This window comes from Fukomys damarensis, unplaced genomic scaffold, assembly GCF_012274545.1.
Source record: "Fukomys damarensis isolate Sample0158 unplaced genomic scaffold, DMR_v1.0_HiC HiC_scaffold_23, whole genome shotgun sequence".
Lineage (NCBI taxonomy): Eukaryota > Metazoa > Chordata > Mammalia > Rodentia > Bathyergidae > Fukomys > Fukomys damarensis.
The window spans coordinates 29,360,521-29,378,915 of record NW_022900935.1 but is presented as its reverse complement, the minus strand read 5'-3'; the positions used below and the strand labels follow the sequence as shown (position 1 = coordinate 29,378,915).

Genomic DNA, 18,395 nt, shown 5'->3' with positions numbered 1-18,395 from the left:
GTTTTTTTTTTTTTTTTTTTTCTGCTGCTGATGTAGTTGAGTACATTTAACAGGCTTGATCTGTGAGATCCTTGAATGCATTGGGTGAGACATCTTCTATGAGCCAGATATTTGATATTGGATACTAAAGCACTATACCTATACCGGGGTGCTCAAACTTAAGTGTGATAGATCAGTAAACTAGTAATGATGGTATAATGCAAAAAACACACTGATAACCGTATATACACAAGGAAGAAACAAACCAAAGGGACAGATAAGATTGAACATGCTAAAGTATATGTTATACCTCTGTGTGATGTGTGGACCTGCAGGATATTGAAAGACAATATCTTATTCCTGTTCCATGCCTACAGGTAGTATTTCCAGGCCTAACTCTGACCTTTTGAAAAATTAATTAAAAATTAAAGAGAATAGAGACATTGACCATTTTTTTCATTGTAGAAGTATTTATAGAGCTCTTACTATGTGCTATGAAAAGTTATCACCATGATTTTAAGAGTATAACATTAAAAATATGTGTATACCTAAATATGTAAGACAGCTACTAAGAATATTGAAGGGGGAAACAGTAATAGTAGGGGACTTCAGTACCGCACTTTCAGCAATGGGCAAATTATTTAGGCAGAAAATCATTAAGAAAACATTGAATCTATACTATACTGTATACCAAATCAACCTAACAGATTAAAAGAAGCTGTAAAATATTTCCTTTATTGTAAAGGATAAATGTCTTGACCAAAGAAGGAAAAAGAATGAATCTTCTTTTCATAAAACTACAAAAAGGGAAAATCGTGGATTTTGCTGTTTGCCCCAAACTATAAAAACTAAGTGCAAAATAAGTGCTTAGTTAAGATGGAAAAGGCATTAAATTTGTATTTGGATATGTATAGAAGAATCGTAGTGTTTGTAGGGTCTGGTACCATTTGAGATTTGAGGCATTCTCTGGAGGTCTTTGAACATATCTCTTGTGGAGAAGGAGATGGGAGGGGCATGCACTAAACTGGATAGCCGAGAAGATATGAGTGCATTCCTTGAAATATACAATCTACCAACACTAAATCAGAAAGAAATGGAAAATCTGAACAGATCATTAAAGAATAAGGACATTGAATGGTAATAAAAAGTTTCCCATTAAAAAAAAAAAAAGAAAGAAAAAAGGCCCCCAGGGTTTCATTGCTGAATTCTACCAAACATTTAAAGAACTAATACCAGAGAAGAAAGAATACTTCCAAATTTATTTAACAAGGTTAGCATTACCCTGTTACTAAGGCCAGGCAAGGATCTACAATAAAAGAAAATGATATAGGCCAATATCTCTGATGAACATAGATGTAAAAATTCCCAATAAATAGCAGTATACCATATACTATACCATGATAGCATATTAAAAGAATTATCCACAACCACATATCTGTAAAACATCTGGTATCTATTATATATAAAAATTTTCAAAATTCAACAGTTAATTAAAAAGGAAATAAGTAAATAGTATTAAGAAACAATTCACAAAGCAGGATACATAGATAGCTAAGCATATAAAAATGTTCAACATTATTAGCCCTTGTACAAGTACTTAATGGAATAATACTACACATCTGTTGTAACAACTAAAATTCAAAATCAGGATGTCATCAAGTGCTGGCAGTAATACTGAAAAGCTAGATTGCTCATACATTTATTATGAAATGTAAAATGATACATAAACTCTAGAAAATATTTTTTTGTTTTCTTTTAAAAAATGAACATGCAGCTACCATGCGACTCAACAAATTTATTCATGGATATATATCTGTTATGTTTAAAAAAAAAAGAATCATTCACTATGATTGAATGGAATTTTCCCCTAAGATGTAAGGATGGTTTCATATATTCAAATCTGTAATTAGGATATACCTCATTAACCAAAATTAAGGACAAAAATATGATCATCTTGATAGATTAATAAAAAAATATTTGACAAAATTCAGTATCCTTTCATGATAAAAGGTCTCAACAAATTATGTGTAGACAAAATAAAGGTCAACCATGGCAAGCACACAGCTAACATCATACTTTTTGTGGGTAGGAGGGCAGTACTGGGGATTAAATCCAGGGCACTGACACTGAGCTACATCCCCAGTTCTTTCTAAATTTTTTTACAATTTTGAGACAAGGTTTTGCCATGTTGCTGAGTTGCCCAGGCTGGGCTCAAATTTACCTTCCTTCTTCCTTGGGCTCCCACACTGCTGGGATTACCATTATGCACTACACCCAGATGCCAACATCATACTGGTGAAAAGTCACATATTTTTCAAGATTGGAAACAAGACAAGGATGCCTACTCTTATCTCTTTTCAAACCAGTACTGGAAGTTGGGCATGGTGTCTCATGTTTGTAACCCCTGCACTCTGGGAAACTGAGGTAGGAGGATCGCAAGTTTGAGGCTAGCCTGGGCAACTCAGCAAACTAGTAACTCAAGGCAGAGGAAAAAGAACGAAAGTATTGGAAGTTCTAACAGAGCAATTAGGCAAGAGAAAGAAAAAAAAAGTGTCCAAATAAGGAGCAAAATTGCCTGTGTTTGCTGAGGACAAGGTCTTGTACAAAGAAAACTCTAAAAATCCTCCCACCCCCTTCTAAAAAAAGAAACTGTTAGAACTAATAGATGAATTCAGTAAAGTTGCAAGATACAACATCAACATTTTTTTAAAAATATCATTTCTACACATTAACAATGTACTATCCAAGACAAAAGTGAAAATCCATTTAGAACAGTGGTACATGTGTATATGCATATTATATAGCTGTATACATACATACAAAATACATAGGAGTAAACTCCATTCTATAAATTTTTGTGAATTTTTTTCTCTCAATTTGTTTCTAGTATTTGACGGTCATCTCACCATTTCTTATACTTATTTCTCTTTTGCAATTGAAAAAGTATAGATACATTATAGAGTTAGAGATATGTATACAGATAATTCTTATTCTTTAACTTTTTGGGGCGGGGGCAGTGCTGGGAATTGAAGCCAGGGCCTTGCCTATCTTCCTTTTAGAATAGGAATTTCTTGAAGGCTGGAACCATGTTTGTTCCCTGTATACCTAACCTTTTCTTTTAAGTACTGTGGATAATGCATGGTAGCAAGAGCTACATTCTCAGCCCTTTTTTTAACTTTTTTATTTTGGGATAGAGTCTTACTAAATTGCCCAGGCTGGCCTTGAACCCAAGATCCTCCTGCCATGGTATCTCGAGTAGCTGTGATTGTAGGCATGTGCCACCATGCCTGGCTTCTGTCTCCCTATCTTTTAAGCCTTTGCTTCAACATAAGTGGTTGGTGAACAGATGCTGAAAGGAATGTCTGCTTCAATTATCAGCTTGCTTTAATACCACTGACTTCTAAATTTTTTATCTCAAGTAGTTTGGTTATCATCTACTCCAGGAAGTTTTCTCTGGCCAACCACCCCATCCCCTACAGGATAAGTTAGGTACTTTCCTCTCAATTTATGTGTCATCTTACCACTATTATGATTACAGGTATCTGTATATGTTGTATAGTGCTCCTGGGAGAGCACAGGCTGTATCTTTCACGCAGGTTTACACAATGTGGTGCAGATTAGGTTTGTAAATGTTTGTTGAATGATAAAGGGAATAAATGAATGCAATAAACAAAGAAAATGGAAGCACAAAATTTTTAGCTGTTTTTAAAATTCTGAACAAATAGCTCTCTGGATTCAAAGAAATTTAGGACAGACATGACTGATACCAAGAGATTATCTATTCTCATCAGCAAACATTAATGAAAAGAAGATTGTTTATCTCATTTTTTAGAAAAAGCTTTTCCTAACCTGTTAGATGGCTGATAAGAAAATGTGAAGAGATTGGGAGTCCCTTATACATAATTAAGTAGCTCATTCTTGCAGCTCCTTCAATAATTCATATTTGAAATATACTTTTTTTCAACAAAATCTGCTTTTTAGATACCTGCCTTTAAAGATCTCATACTTGTAGGATTTTGTTTTCTGGGCTTTTAAGAGATTAGGATTTTCTGTACTTTGCAAAGGGAAAATGAAAAATAGGTTATAGGGACACATGGAGAAAGTTAAAGTTACTATTGTAGTATGAAGTAGTACTGTTACAGAAAAGGGATGTTATTTGATTGAAACTGAATTTAGATAGAGGATAGATATGGAATAGTAAGGTAAAAGGAGTGATAAAATTAAAATATACGATGTGGAATTTTCTCCTTTTTTCTGCACCATGTCTACCAACCCGCATTCTTATCCTGATTTCTCTCAGAGAGGGTTGAACACGAGGGAAGACTAAGTGATAGCTGAGATGATAATCTAGCTAATAGAGGATATAAGGTTTGTTTTGTTGATCCTTTGTTTTCTACTTTCCTGTGAATCTGATCAGCACAGTAAAGAAACATGGAATGTACCTTGTAGACTTTGAGACTTTACCTGCTTGACGAAGCTTCAAAGTTAAAAGAAAATTAGTATTCCAGATAAATTTGACAGCTAAAATATAAAGGCAATTCAAGAGCAATTGTCCTAGTAAGTGTTTTGCTTTTCATAGAAGGTTCCTTCACTGCTTTAAAATGAGAAAAGATTTTGAATTTTTAAGATGTTAAATAGCTTAATCCAGGAAAATAGCTTGGCTCTAGAGAACAAAATACTAAGGAAGGGGGCGGGTATTTAGCTTAGTGGTTCTGCCGCCTGCCTCTCAAGCAAGAGCAAGGACCAGAGTTCAATCCCTGGTACCAAACAAACAAACAAACAAAACAAAACTAAGAAAGGATTAGAATTGCATGTAGAATGAAGGCTTTTATAAGAAATAGTGGTAAAATCAGAATAGCAAGTAAATGGCTTAAAACAAAGACCATTCATTAATTTACCTCACAAGTGCATCTTTATTACCTTATCTATGCAAATCATTAAAAAGCCTATTTTTTGAAGGGGAGAGGGAAAATATTATGATTCTTGGCATTAATGCTTAGATATATCCGGAAAGGAAATGCTGAGCATACCAAGTCTCAGCTTCTTATTTAAAACTGCCAGATTCACTGCATCAGTAGTTTTAAAGTTTTTCCAGGGTATCCTGAGATCCTACCAAGGTACACCAGCTGTATTTCCTCCTACCCCTTAACCATAGCAACCATACTTTATACATTATGTATTCACATTATGTTATGTGTTATACATTATATTTTATTCTGTTTAATATTTTGTTTGAGACTGAGGAAGGGAGGTAATTCTATGGGAAAAAAGTTGGGAAAACTACTGATGAAAGATCTCCGGGATCCCTTCCAGCTTTAAAATCTATGATTCAATTGTTTATCTCTGATGTTCCTTGTGGCTTTATTTTATAAGATTTTCATTGTTTTAATGCTTTTATGGCAAATATTCATCTCTAAGTTAGGCTTTGAGTTTGATTCTGAAAGATCAAATAGTTCCCCTATTTTTATAATGTATATATTTTCTAAAATAAAAATTTTATTTACTAAATAGTCTTTGTAGACTGTTGATCCTAGCACAGACAGGCAGTTAGCCATATATCTTGTTTGGATCCTCTTCTTGCCTAAGGAATAAATATTTGTCAATACTCACAACCCAGGTTAAATGTTTTAAATCTCAGTATTTTGAAATCTCATTCTAACCTAGAATAGTGTTCTAGTTTCTATTTTAAAGCTAACATTTTTAATACATAAGCTTCTACTGATGTTGCTGAAAACAAACAGCATGTTTATCAGTGTCTGGCATGTAGTAAATTTTCAATAAATGCTTATTGAGTTAAAACATTAGTATATCTCCTGTTTAATAGCCTTACACAGAACTTTCATATATAGTTTCATGTTTTCTTGCAGCAACACTAAGGATAAGGTACCATATGTATCTTTTTTTACCAATGAGAAATTTGAGAAGCCCTGCAGTGTGGAAATCGCAAGTTGGAAAAGGCTACCATTGTTTCCACCTGCTAAGCATAGATTAGTATGAGATTCATGAGAAACTCATAGCTTACTTTGTCTTTGACTTTTGCAATTAAACACTTTTGCTCATTTATTAAGCATTTAACTATAGACTAGGGATAAAACAAAGATTCCTGTCTTCATTTAATTTGTTAGCCTTCATTTTCTGTCAGTCTGCAACCTAAGGTTTATGGGTTTCACGGCAAGTTTAGAAGTATATTTGAGCCTTAAAATGAAAAATGTTAAGCGTAACTCTAGCAAATGAGTTTATATTTGATAAAACTATTATAATATGAGTGTCCCATTAGTTTCATAACTTTAGAATTTCATATGATAAAGTCACTATGAATCTAATTAGGACTTTCCTTGAATAGCAAAGCACCGATGTTCATATGGTTAGTGATAGCGATGGAGATGACTTTGAAGATGCTTCAGAATTTGGGGTGGATGATGGAGAAGTATTCGGCATGGCGTCATCTGCCCTGAGAAAATCTCCAATGAGTGAGTATTAATAGCTCTTTGGGGTCAGCATTATAATTCTCCCTGCTAGGACACAAAGTTAGAAACAACAGTGATATTAAAAATCTCTTATTGGCCCTTAGGTTTGGAGAGTGGGCATTCATCATTAGAACCAAAATCTTTTGAGTTTTGATTTTTATGAAGCCCAAAGATTCCTAATCTACTAATAGAAATCTCAGAACATTCATGGGAATATAACATTTGTTTTATATATGAGTTTTGACTCTACTCAAAGCCTACAAAGACCTGTACTTTCTGTGACTGGTACTTGTTCCCATATCGTATCCAAGATATCAATGTGAAGAATGGTAATAGTACTTTTCATTCACTGTTACCTATGTTTGAAAGAAAAATCTATAAAATAAATGTGCCAATTATCTCTCTTCCACTCAGGAGATGCATATTATTAAATAACAAGCAATGCTATATGCAAAATGACCACAAAATTGTTAAGTGGCTCATTAGATTTATGAGATTAGAGAAATCCATGCTGTGAACAGAAAATAGTTGTAATATTTACTTAAAATTGACAATTTTCCAATTAATGAGGTCTTTAATTTCAGATCCTTTTACAGAATTTAATTATAAAATGTCTATTTCAAGAAAACATTGAAATTTTGACAACTGGCACATACTTTAGATGCTTAACAGGATGTGTCTGTTGATTTCCAAAATTTATGAGATTGGAATATTTTAAAGGTTCTTTTTATTTTGGTTTGATGAAATCTTCTAATGTATATTGAGTTAAAATGTCCCCTCAGATATATCACAGAAGCTGAAACTTGATTTTATTTCCTCTTTATTGATTAAATATATTTCTTATATGTGGGATTAGATGTTATGTGGTTTGTTTTTTGTGTCTATTTGTTTTGGTTTTTTTGTTTTTGTTTTTTCTTTTGTTTGTTTTTTAGTGCCAGAAAACGCAGAAAATGAAGGAGATGCCTTATTACAATTTACAGCAGAGTTTTCTTCAAGGTAGGGTTAGGATATTAACTATATAAAATTGATGTTCTTTAATGCTACTGTGATGTTTTCTGGGACAATTTTAATTATAGACTATTTAAAATTTATCCTTAAAGTTTTCAAAAAGTGTATTATCAATGCATGTACTCCTTATAGAGGAATACATATTGTTCTATGTGAGATAACTAGAAAGCCATTTATGCCACTTCAGAGATATATTCAGCTTACTCTGTATTATAAAAATGTAATAAATAGATTATTGTCATAGTTTATGTTCCCAAAAGGACTAAGATAAAGGATATTGATTTTTTAAGACAGGTAAAAAAATCTTTTAAATAATATTACATAAAAAGGAGAATTAAATTTTAAATGTAAGTGAATTTTTTCATTTAATTTTTTATTTTGGAGTTCTTCAGAATTTCTTCTAAGACTATTATAAACTGGGTATGGTGGTACACACCTGTAATCCCAGTACTTGGGAGACTGAGATAGGAGAAACACTGCAAGTTTGAGGCCAGCCTGAACAACATCAGGAGATTGCCTCAAAAAACAACAACAAAAAAGACTATTATAAAATGTTTTATGTACATTTAGGAATTTCTAAGATGTTTAAATATAAAGAGGATTAATATTTAACCCTCAATTTTAGTGTTATTTTTCTGATGTAATATACAAAACTTTACAAGAACTCTTCCCCCTTCTCTGTTGCAATTCCCAAATGAACAAAGTGGGAAGTTAAGGCTGACATAATAATGTAATCTTAATTATGATAATCTTAAGAATTTTATCTTTAAAATTTTCATCTTTAAAAATGGTATGGCTTCAGAGCACTTATTAAATCTACTTGCTGGATATACGTAAAATTTCAGTGTTCTGAAATAGTATTGGCTCAGAAGAATTCTAAAAACTGTTGAATCTCACGTCAGTGCTTTTAAATGTTTGGTCTATACTAGACTTTAGCACCAACATTTAAGTGTCATTGATTAGGCTTAAGAAACTTTGAAGTGAATTTGAAATATATCTTAATAGACTCAATTTTTTTCTGTAGATATGGTGACTGCCATCCTGTATTTTTTATTGGCTCATTAGAAGCTGCTTTTCAGGAGTCCTTCTATGTGAAAGCCAGAGATGTAAGTACCATCTTACCTTTTCTGATTAAATAATGTATCCCATGGGTTTACCAGTAGACATAAAGCAATCCTTAATGTTTTCTGATCTTGATTTAATGTTAAAGACTTGATTTTGTTTCTGTTTCATCTATCAACCTGTTCTTCACCCAGATACCCATTTCAGTGGGGGCATTTGCGTAATGGGGTACTGCTGGTTGTCTTACAGAGAGGAAAGGTTAAATCTGCTTACAAGGAACCAAGGAATATGGTTATATTCTTTTCACATATGTGAATGGCAAGTTCTTGACAGGATTTTTCCTTTACTTTTTCCTAAAAAGACTGTTCCGTGTAACAGTACAGGGTGATATATTCTAAGACGCCAGAGTGAATGTCTAAAACCTTGCATAGTACCAAATCTTGTATGTACAGGTTGAACATTCTTAATCCAAAAATCTTAAAACCAAAATGATCCAAAATCTAAAACATTTTTAGCACCCATGGCAATCAAAAAGTTCTGGATTTTGAAGCATTTCACAGTTTTGGATTAGAGATGTTCAACCAGTAAAGTTTATGCAAATATTACCAAATTACAGGGAGCTCCAATTGCTGCTGCTCCAAAATCTGAAATACTTCTGGTCCCAGATAAGTGATTCTCAGCCTGTACCTCATTTTTGTTTTTGTTCTTTCCTCCTCTACATTCATTCTTATGATAAAAGTTTTTTTGGTTTGCTGTGTGTATAGTATTTTGTTTTCTGAGTTTTATTTGATTTTGTTTTATGGTGCCAGGTTTTGAAACCTCGACCTTATGAATGCTAAATATGTACTTTACCACTGAATGCAGCTTCTTTTTAAAAAATAAAGTTCAGGGGCCGGGGATTTGGCTCAGCGGTTCAGTGGTCTGCCTGGCAAGCGCAAGGACCCGAGTTCAATCCCCAGTACCAAAAAAAAAAAAAAAAAGTTCAACTAATAAATCAGGAACAGTAAGAAATTAATAATTATAAAAATACACATAATAAAAGTATGAATGTAATGTTTCTCTTTTTGTCTCGCATTCCACCTTCTCATTATGTAGCTTCTCTGACACATATGAATGACCAGCATCAATATTATTGCACTTTCCCAGCCATTATTAAGTAAAATAAGGGTAACTTGAACATAAGCACTGTGAAGTCTTGGTAGTCTGTCTGAAAACCAAGATGGCTGCCAAGTGACTACTCTGAGCAAGACACTAGACAGTATGGATATGCCAGACAAAGGAATAGTTCACATCCTTGGCAGAGTTCATCAAGCTACTCAGAATGGCACTTAATTTAAAACTTCCAAATTATTTATTTCTGCAACATCCCATTTAATGTTTCCAGGCCACAGTTAACCTTACTTAGGTAAGGGGGAAGCTACTCTTTATGTCTAACAATAGCAATATTTTTTTTGTCAAGGGGCACTGTAGGGAAAAATAAATGATTTTTGAATATAGAAATGGGCTTTGTGATCTTGAAGTCAAGTAGATTAAAGCTTATTAGAAGAACTTACAAAGTAAATTTTGAGCAAGAAGATTCTCACAACACTATTTGTATATTGATACAATGATCAATACCTCAATAATTGTCCCTACCTGTCTGTACAGCTTCCGTTCTTCTTATTCCCTACTGCTATGGTTTTAATGACCCCTCCAAAACTTATGTTGACATTTAATTCCTGTGGTAACAATGTAAAAGAGTAATATCTTATAAAAGATGACTAGGTCCAGGGGTACCACCCTCATGAATCATTAAGACCCTCATCTCTGGAGTTGGTTATTGGAATTTGGTCCTCTTGTTCTCTATCTCCCTTCTCCCTCCACCTCCCCAATGAAGGTCCCTCACCAAATGCAGTCCCTCCATATCTTAACACTAGTATACCATTTGTATTTCCCCATAATCTCACTGTTACAGTTTAGATGTAAAATGACCCCCACAGTCTCATGTATTTGGGAAGGTGATTGGATTATGAGGTGTTGTAGCTGACTTGCTGTTGGGAAGGCGAGTCTGGTCAAAAGAGGTAGGTCACTGGGGTGTGACCTGGGAAGTAATATATCTCCCTTCCCAACTCCTCCCTTCACTCTGCTTCCTGGCTATTATAAGGTGAGCAGCTATTCCTCTACCATGCCCCTGTGCCATGCCATTCTGCCTGAGAGCCAGCCAACTATGGACTGAAATAATAAGCTAAATTAACCCTCTCATTTCAGTTGTGGGTTTGGGTATTTTGTCCTAACAAGGAGAAAAGTGACTAAGATACTTATTCTTCTTCCCCATTGCCAAGAATGCCTTTTATTGAGCTTTTTACTTGGACAACTTTTCCTCTTCCTCTTTCTCTGAGACTTAACCTTTTCCTGTCTCTTCTACATTAGCCATGCCCACCTTTCACCACTTTACTATGAATTCCTCTGCTTTTATTCTTAAAGTTAGCACACTGTTTATAATTATCCATTCTGTAGCCTTCATGCCAGATTTGATTTTTCTTTTAACAGAAACTGTGTCTTACAGGCCCTGCATAAGTAACTACTAAGTACATGGCTAATGAGTAAAGAAAAAAAGAAAGGGAAGAAAAAAGAATAGCATATAGATGAAGTACATACAAAGGCTATTATAATTAAAGAAGGCAATAAATTTTGAGACTAGAGTCAAGCATACTTCTAAGATTTCTAGTTTCTACTTAATGTTAAATTTTGATATAAATAAAAATTAATTTAAAAATTGAATTCCAAGATAATTAGTAATCAACCTTAGAGTTACCATTGTCAATTTAATGAAGTAGACAAATTTTTCTTTACCCGTAGAATAGTGAAACATCACCCGCCCCACTCCTTTTTGAGACAGGGTCTCACTATGTAGTTGAACCTGGTCTTCAACTTTTGCAACCCAGGCTGTCTTCAAACTTGAGATCCTCTTGCCTAAGCCTCCCAAGTGTTAGAATTAGGGATATATTGGGGCCGGGGATTTAACTCAGTGGTTCCATTGCTTGCCTCGCAAAGTGCAAGGTCCCAAGTTCAATCCCCGCTACAAAAAGAAAAAAAAGAATTAGGGGTATATAGCACCATTCCTGGCAAGAATAGCCCTTTTAAAAGCTGTTCTAAACTTTTCTATATAAATAGCTATTATTTTTGAAGAGTACATGGTTGTGGTAATATGTTTATGGATTTCATAAATATAGATTTATGGAACATAAAACAAAACTGTTAACTTTATTCTATACAGTCATACTTTGTCACATTTTAATGAAAAAAGTCTTTTAGTGCTTGGCACATGCATCAGTTTCACGGTAGTTTGCAAACAGTGCAGAACCCCCCACACGTTCGCCTTTACTGTCTTGTACTGTTGTGCATCTTAAGTGCTAATCATGGGTCACTAGGCTTAAAAGGCTTATGTTAGCCTAGTTAAAGGTTAATATTAGCCCAGTAAAATATAAAAGTTCTGTGAAACTTTCATGAATTATTTCTAATTACATTATTTCTTTTGGGGAAAATTTGATTTCCCATTCATCATGAGTTCCAGGACAAATCAAATGATGAGTACTGAAGAATTACTTTATGTTCTATTTTTATGATGTGTTTGGGTTTGTATTTTTATGGATATTTGAAGTAAAATTGAGTCATTATACAATCCTATTATAATAGCTTTTACACTTTTATTATATTGTCATTTATTTATTACTTTCTAATATTTTAACTTTTTATTATAAAAACTTTAACAGAAAAAGAAAGTAGTACAATGAACATCTAACTGCCTTATATCTAGATTCAATAATTATGAAAAAATGTAGTTATATATATTTCTTTCACATACAAACATCCAAAAGTCTTAAGAGTTTTAAGCTTTAGTGACTTCAAAAATTTAATTGATACAAACTGACAAAAGAGCACTATTTGAAATTTAAGTACTTATATTTTTGTGCTTATTTAGATTTATGATTTCAATAAATAAGTTTTATGATGAATTTTTATTGCTGTTTCCCTCTGACTAAAGATGGTAAATGTTGACTGGAATAGAAAATAAATTTAAAATGTATTACTCAGGGATAGGGATGTACCTCAGTAGTAGAAAATGTACTTAGAATGAAGCCTTCAGTTCAATCCCCAGCACCACGAACACAAAATATTAATTCAAAATTTCTTTTTAAAAATGTAAATCTATATCAATAGTTAAAATTTCAAATGATTTTTGTTTAGAACAGTTGAACTTTTGAAGTTATTAAAACTTAAATATGTAGGATATCTCATGTATTCATTATTTTTTACTAAACCATTTCAAAGTACAGTCATACTTTGTGTTTGACTTCTGTGAAACTCATCAAATTTGGTATTTGATGCTTTTTTTTTTTTTTTTTTTTTTTTTTTTTTTTTTTTTTTTTTTTTTGTAGAGGGATCAAACTCGGGCCTTTGCACTTGCAAGGCAGGAGGCAGAACCACTGAGCCAAATCCCCAGCCCAGTATTTGACACATTTTGAACAGAAAATTTGGTCCTAGTTCATCTGTTCAGTATTCCCCTCACAAACTAGAACTTGTTGGTATGGATTGCCCTGTGACTCATTGTCCTTTCCAGCCAGAATAGTTTGTTTATTATTTGTCCATTGGGTACTCATTGCACTTATTAAAGGGTATAAACATATTCAAACTATAAATATTAAATAGTATATAGATTTTAAATCATCTATTTTTCAAGTTATTCCTCAATAGGAGTGGTGTTAGATATATCTGTCTCTGCTTTGTTACAGAGTTGCTAGCAGTTGAAGTTAATAGAAAATGTCAGGTTTTTTATATAACTTAAACTGTAACTCTCAAAATAGGCATAGATTATTTTTAAACACTTTCTAAAGTGTGTGTAAATATACTATGTGTACCTCACACAGTATAGCTTTAAATGCAGATACTTAAATATATAGTATATTACAGGCAAAAGAACTTCTGCTAAGTATCTTGTTCAACTAAATTGGCACTTAGATTTATTCAGACTGTTAATCCCCCAAGGAACATAAGCTCTTGTTTATTAACTTCTGGATATTTCTAATGAAACAATTGATTGCTTTTTATTAGTGTCTAGGTGTTTTAGTGGATGAAAATCATTGGTTCATGTAGCTAAATGTCTTGCTTCAAAACAGATTCATAAAATACCTTGACCTCTTTGGACTGCTAAAATGTCTTTCTGTTTTTTCCCCTTATTCAAGGCTTTTTTTCCCCTTTCTCCATTTCTCTTTTCCAAGTTAGAGATCAACATTTTATGCATAGTTTATTTCATTTCTCTAAATTTAAATAAAACAATGTCATTATCAGTAAACTATTCAAGATTAAATCTAAGCTGGTATATTTGTTATAGTCATTAGGTAAATTGTATGCAACTCCTTTCAGTTGTGTAAGTATAGTATTATAATAAGAACACTGCTTCAGATTTGTAGAATGCTATGTTGCTTATAAACATTTTCCTGTATATATCTTATTTCCTGTATATATTTTAATCCTATAGCAAACCAGTAAGATAGGAACAGTTAGTATCTCTATACCCATTGGAGGGATAAAAAACATTCAGAAAATTACATGACTTGTTCACAGATGCATCAATAGTAAGTAGTAGAGTACAAGTAAAACTTAAATGTTCCAACAGAAGCAGGGTTTACAATATACTACCACACTTTAGTTTTCACTTCTGTCTACTGTCCTGCAGGATTCAATTGTCAAACTTCATCTCATTTCAGAGTTCACTTTTGGGAGTTAAGATAAATCTTTTTCACTATTATTTTTAAAAATTTCTGAATGGATAATTTTTTAAGAAAACAATTCATTAATGTTCAAACATTTCAAGGTAAGTATGACTGATACTGTGGCACTCTTGCTTAAGTTTCTTTCATCTTAAGTATCACATGTTTAATTTAAACTGTGGGAGGCACATTAATTTTACCAGGACAACAGATGAGCCTCAAGCACCAGCTTTCTTCACTGGAAGTGAGAAATTGAGTTCCAAGAGTAAATAAAAACAAGATTGAAGGTTTAAATCCTCTGCTAGGCTTTTTGAACTTATATACTCATTAAATGTTTATTGGAGTGGTGGGATTACCAAGGATTTGGGGAGCTTCATCAACTGGTATATAGTTAATCACTAAGTAAAACACTACATTTGATAAAGTGTTTCTCACAATGCCACATTCAATCCATCTTAATGAAAACTGCTTCACACTGATTTCATTTGAGAGTACTTCTTGGTGAGAGCGTTCATAGTTCTTTCTCCTTTTGTCTTGAGGAATTTACAGTGCTGTCTAAAGTAGAGTTTCAACTTAAGTAAAGCTGGTATTCTGAGTTCTTGTATTTAAATATGTTGTGACACAGTTTTGACATGTTGATCAGCTTTATGACCTCTTGTTCTTAACTATGAAAGATGCTCATCTAGTTGAGATTCATAAATATTTATCACATACGCACTAAGGTTTTGGGACAGAGATTTCTTGCCTTTCATAAAGTCAGAGTCTAGTGGGAAAGATAAAACTATATTGACAAATTCATATAATATATTGTTACAGAAACAAGTTCAAGGGGGAAGATTTCTAAAGGAGGTATCTTTGACCTGAATCTTAAATGATAAAAATATTTAGCCAAATAACAATTTTGAACAGAAGAAAACAAAACAGTTTGGCAATTCTCTAGCAAAAAATGCCAGAGATTTGCATTGCAAGGCATGACTCTGGGAAGATCAGTGAGGGCCAAGGCATGAAAAGAATTGTAATTCTCTTTACTAGCTGGCATTTAAAAGATTTTTTTTTTAATGAAGCTTATATTTTCTCTTTGGCTAAGTGACAGCCAGTGGTTATTCTTCTTAATGAGGTTTGCAAAAGAGTTACCACTGGCCCGTACCGTACCGTGATTCTCATAGTTTCTCAAAGAAGATTCTTTTTCTCCTGATAGTCTCCCTACCTCTCTTGCCTGCTGCCCCAAATGAATTATCTTCTACACAACAAAAAGTACCTGAGAGAATGATTAGACATTTGTAGTAACTAAAAATAAACAGCAGGAAAAATCCCAATGCCAGGATTTATCTGCCATGTGAAGGATTGTTTCTCTCCCAGGTATCACTGGGGAGACTGGGCTTTGATATCAGTAATCCTGCTGCAGTTCCTACAACGGAACTTCATAGTTTTTCTAAATATGGTAAGGAGGAAGCCAGTGTTCAGTCCCTGCTTTCTATGCAGTAGCTCTGTACCCACCAAACAAGTAATGAACCTGTATCTAATCTAGGGTAAAATAAAACAAAAACAAAATGCGAGATGATGATAATATCTAATTTACGTGGTTGTTTCAGGGATTAAATGAATGCTATCCATAAATGCACCCAGTCCTATGGCTAAGATAGGAGGTGCCATTGAACAGTTTTGGACAAATTTGAGAAATGTGTATAAATAACAAAACTTTTTTTTTTCAGTTTATGAACTAGTTGTAAGAACAGCTCCAAGAAGGAATTTTGAGAACTCTGTGAGCATTTCATCACTATAATGAGTGCTTCAATTTAATAGTGCTTGTTATTTATCAAGTTTTTAAATGTGTGGTTTTTTTAAATCAGCCTCTTAGAGTAGTGCTGTTTCTACTGCCTCAGGTTGAATTAAATCTAAATGCCATCACTGATACTATCATTTAAGAAGAGTAAGTTCTACCCAGGGCTAAGGCCACAGTTGTACTTGGTTAGTGTCTAGCACTGCATCTTCCAGAAAACCAAACAAATTAACTTTGAGCTTTGGGGAATATACCCAGTCTGCTCATCTTGTCTGTGTTATTTTTTTCAGTTTCAGTTTAAAAGAACAACTTCTTGTCCATGTATGTGTAAGACAGGACCTGTGATGCTAATATTAATTTTATAGAAAAATATATTCTGTTATAAAAATAAAACTTGTTTTAAATGAAAATAATACAGATGTATTTTAAGAAGAAAATAAATTACCACATAATTAGTTCCAAACCTGAAAAATAACCAGTTTTTTTTTGTTTGTTTCATTTCATTATGTTTTGTTTTTTGCAAAAAGGTCTCACTGTGTAGTCCAGGCTGGCCTTGAACTCAATGATCCTTCTCCTTCAACCTCCTGGGTGCTGGGATTACAGGCGTACATCACCACACTTGGCTGATATATTTTATAAAAATACAAGCATACCAAATATACTGTTTTATAATTGTTTCTACTACACAGTGTATTGTTAGCACTATTTAAAATGTGCTATTGGTTGATTGTCCAATTTAGTTACCAGGTCTTCCTAATTGAAGTTGTAAAACTTTTTTTAGTGCCCACATTAAAATTATTTTTAAATTAGTCAAAAAGTTATTAGTTTTAAGATACACTACCATGTCAAACTTGCTTCTTAGCTTACCTAATAGTAGTAAAGTTACTCAATTATATATGTTAGAGGAGATGTATATGCCCTGTTTGATTGGCATATAGTGTACATGTAGGAGAGCTAAAGGAGGTAGGACGAAAAGACAAATGGCAAAAGAGATGGTTATCACAGAAGTCCATGAATGTCAGCTAAAGACCCTTTTTGTTGTTGTTAGCTTTTGAAACATTTTGAAGAAGGGGGTGACATGAGTTCTGTAATATAGGAGTAAATAATATGGCAGCAATTTTCAAGATGGATTAGGGAAAATTGGTGACAGTGAGACTGATCTATTTGTGTGTGTGTGTGTGTGTGTGTGTGTGTGTGTGTGTGTGTGTGTGTGTATGGTTCTGGAGTGTCAAGAAGTGATTAGAAAACCATAGTACAGGAGTAGCCCAATATAGCTTACAAACTTTTGGCTCTGGATTTTATAACATGTTTACTTCTGTGTACCTTTACACACACATGTATCTTCTAGTATCCTGTTTCTCTCCCACCCTCCTTGAAGTGCTTAACAAAATTTTTAAAAGAATAATAATATCAAACATTCATATATCACAAAGGAGCTAATTTCTATGAAATATACACTTATGACAAACTCCAAAAGTCAATATGGAAAAGATAATAGCTATTGTATAGGCAAACAATATAAAAAGGTATTTCATAGAAAAGGAAATAAATTGACTCATAATATAAGAGAAGATCTTCATTTATTTCATAATATAAACAAAACCATTATATCATTTTTCACTTGTCATAATAGCAAAATGTTCCTACATAGGTACTTGTGAAAATAAGAAATGAGATAACTTATAGTATTGTTTAAATGTCAAACACTGGAAATATCTTAAATACCCATCAAGAAAATACTGATTGCATAAATAATGGCACATTGATACAATGGAATGTCATATGACCATTAAGAAGAATGAAGCTACTTTGTCTATGTTGATGCAGAGTGATGTTCAAGGTGTATTACATGAAAAAAGCAACTTATATAATGTATTGTGTATCTGCTTTTGTGTTTTAAAAATTACACATTGAAGTATATTGGTAGATAAGTAAGTTATTAGAGGACAAAAACTAAAAAAAAAAAAATTAAAAACAAGACAAACTACTTACTATGGCTTCGGTCTCTGTGTTGAATCTCAAGTGTATGTACATCTGGCATCTCTGACAGATGCACACAATGGTCCAAACCCTATAGACCATCTTCTGCATGTACCAGTGGCCTGGAACACATTAGCAGCAGAGGTTCTTTCTTCCCCTTTGCGTGAACACAGACTAGCATCACCCCAAGCATCAGCTTCTTTTGTGTTCATCCAATCATGGTTCCTGCTTGGCCTTCTGAGGATGAGTCTTCTGTTCTCCCTCTAACCAGATTCGACATAGTTCTTTCTCAATGACCAGTCTGGTTATTTGCCTTAGGTGAAAGCTAAGTTATAATCCCCTGAAGTATGATTCAGGGCCCACTGGTAG

General features: G+C 33.3%; 1 protein-coding gene across 1 annotated transcript in view; it reads left to right on the top strand.

The window, feature by feature from the left end:
* Positions 1–18,395, top strand: part of Faf1 (Fas associated factor 1) — a 401,181-nt gene that overhangs the window by 263,856 nt on the left and 118,930 nt on the right. Inside the window, exons 10-12 of the mRNA XM_010610286.1 lie at positions 6,323–6,449; positions 7,379–7,442; positions 8,479–8,560. Coding sequence (XP_010608588.1) covers positions 6,323–6,449; positions 7,379–7,442; positions 8,479–8,560 — 273 coding nt within the window. The remainder of the gene's footprint in view (positions 1–6,322; positions 6,450–7,378; positions 7,443–8,478; positions 8,561–18,395) is intronic.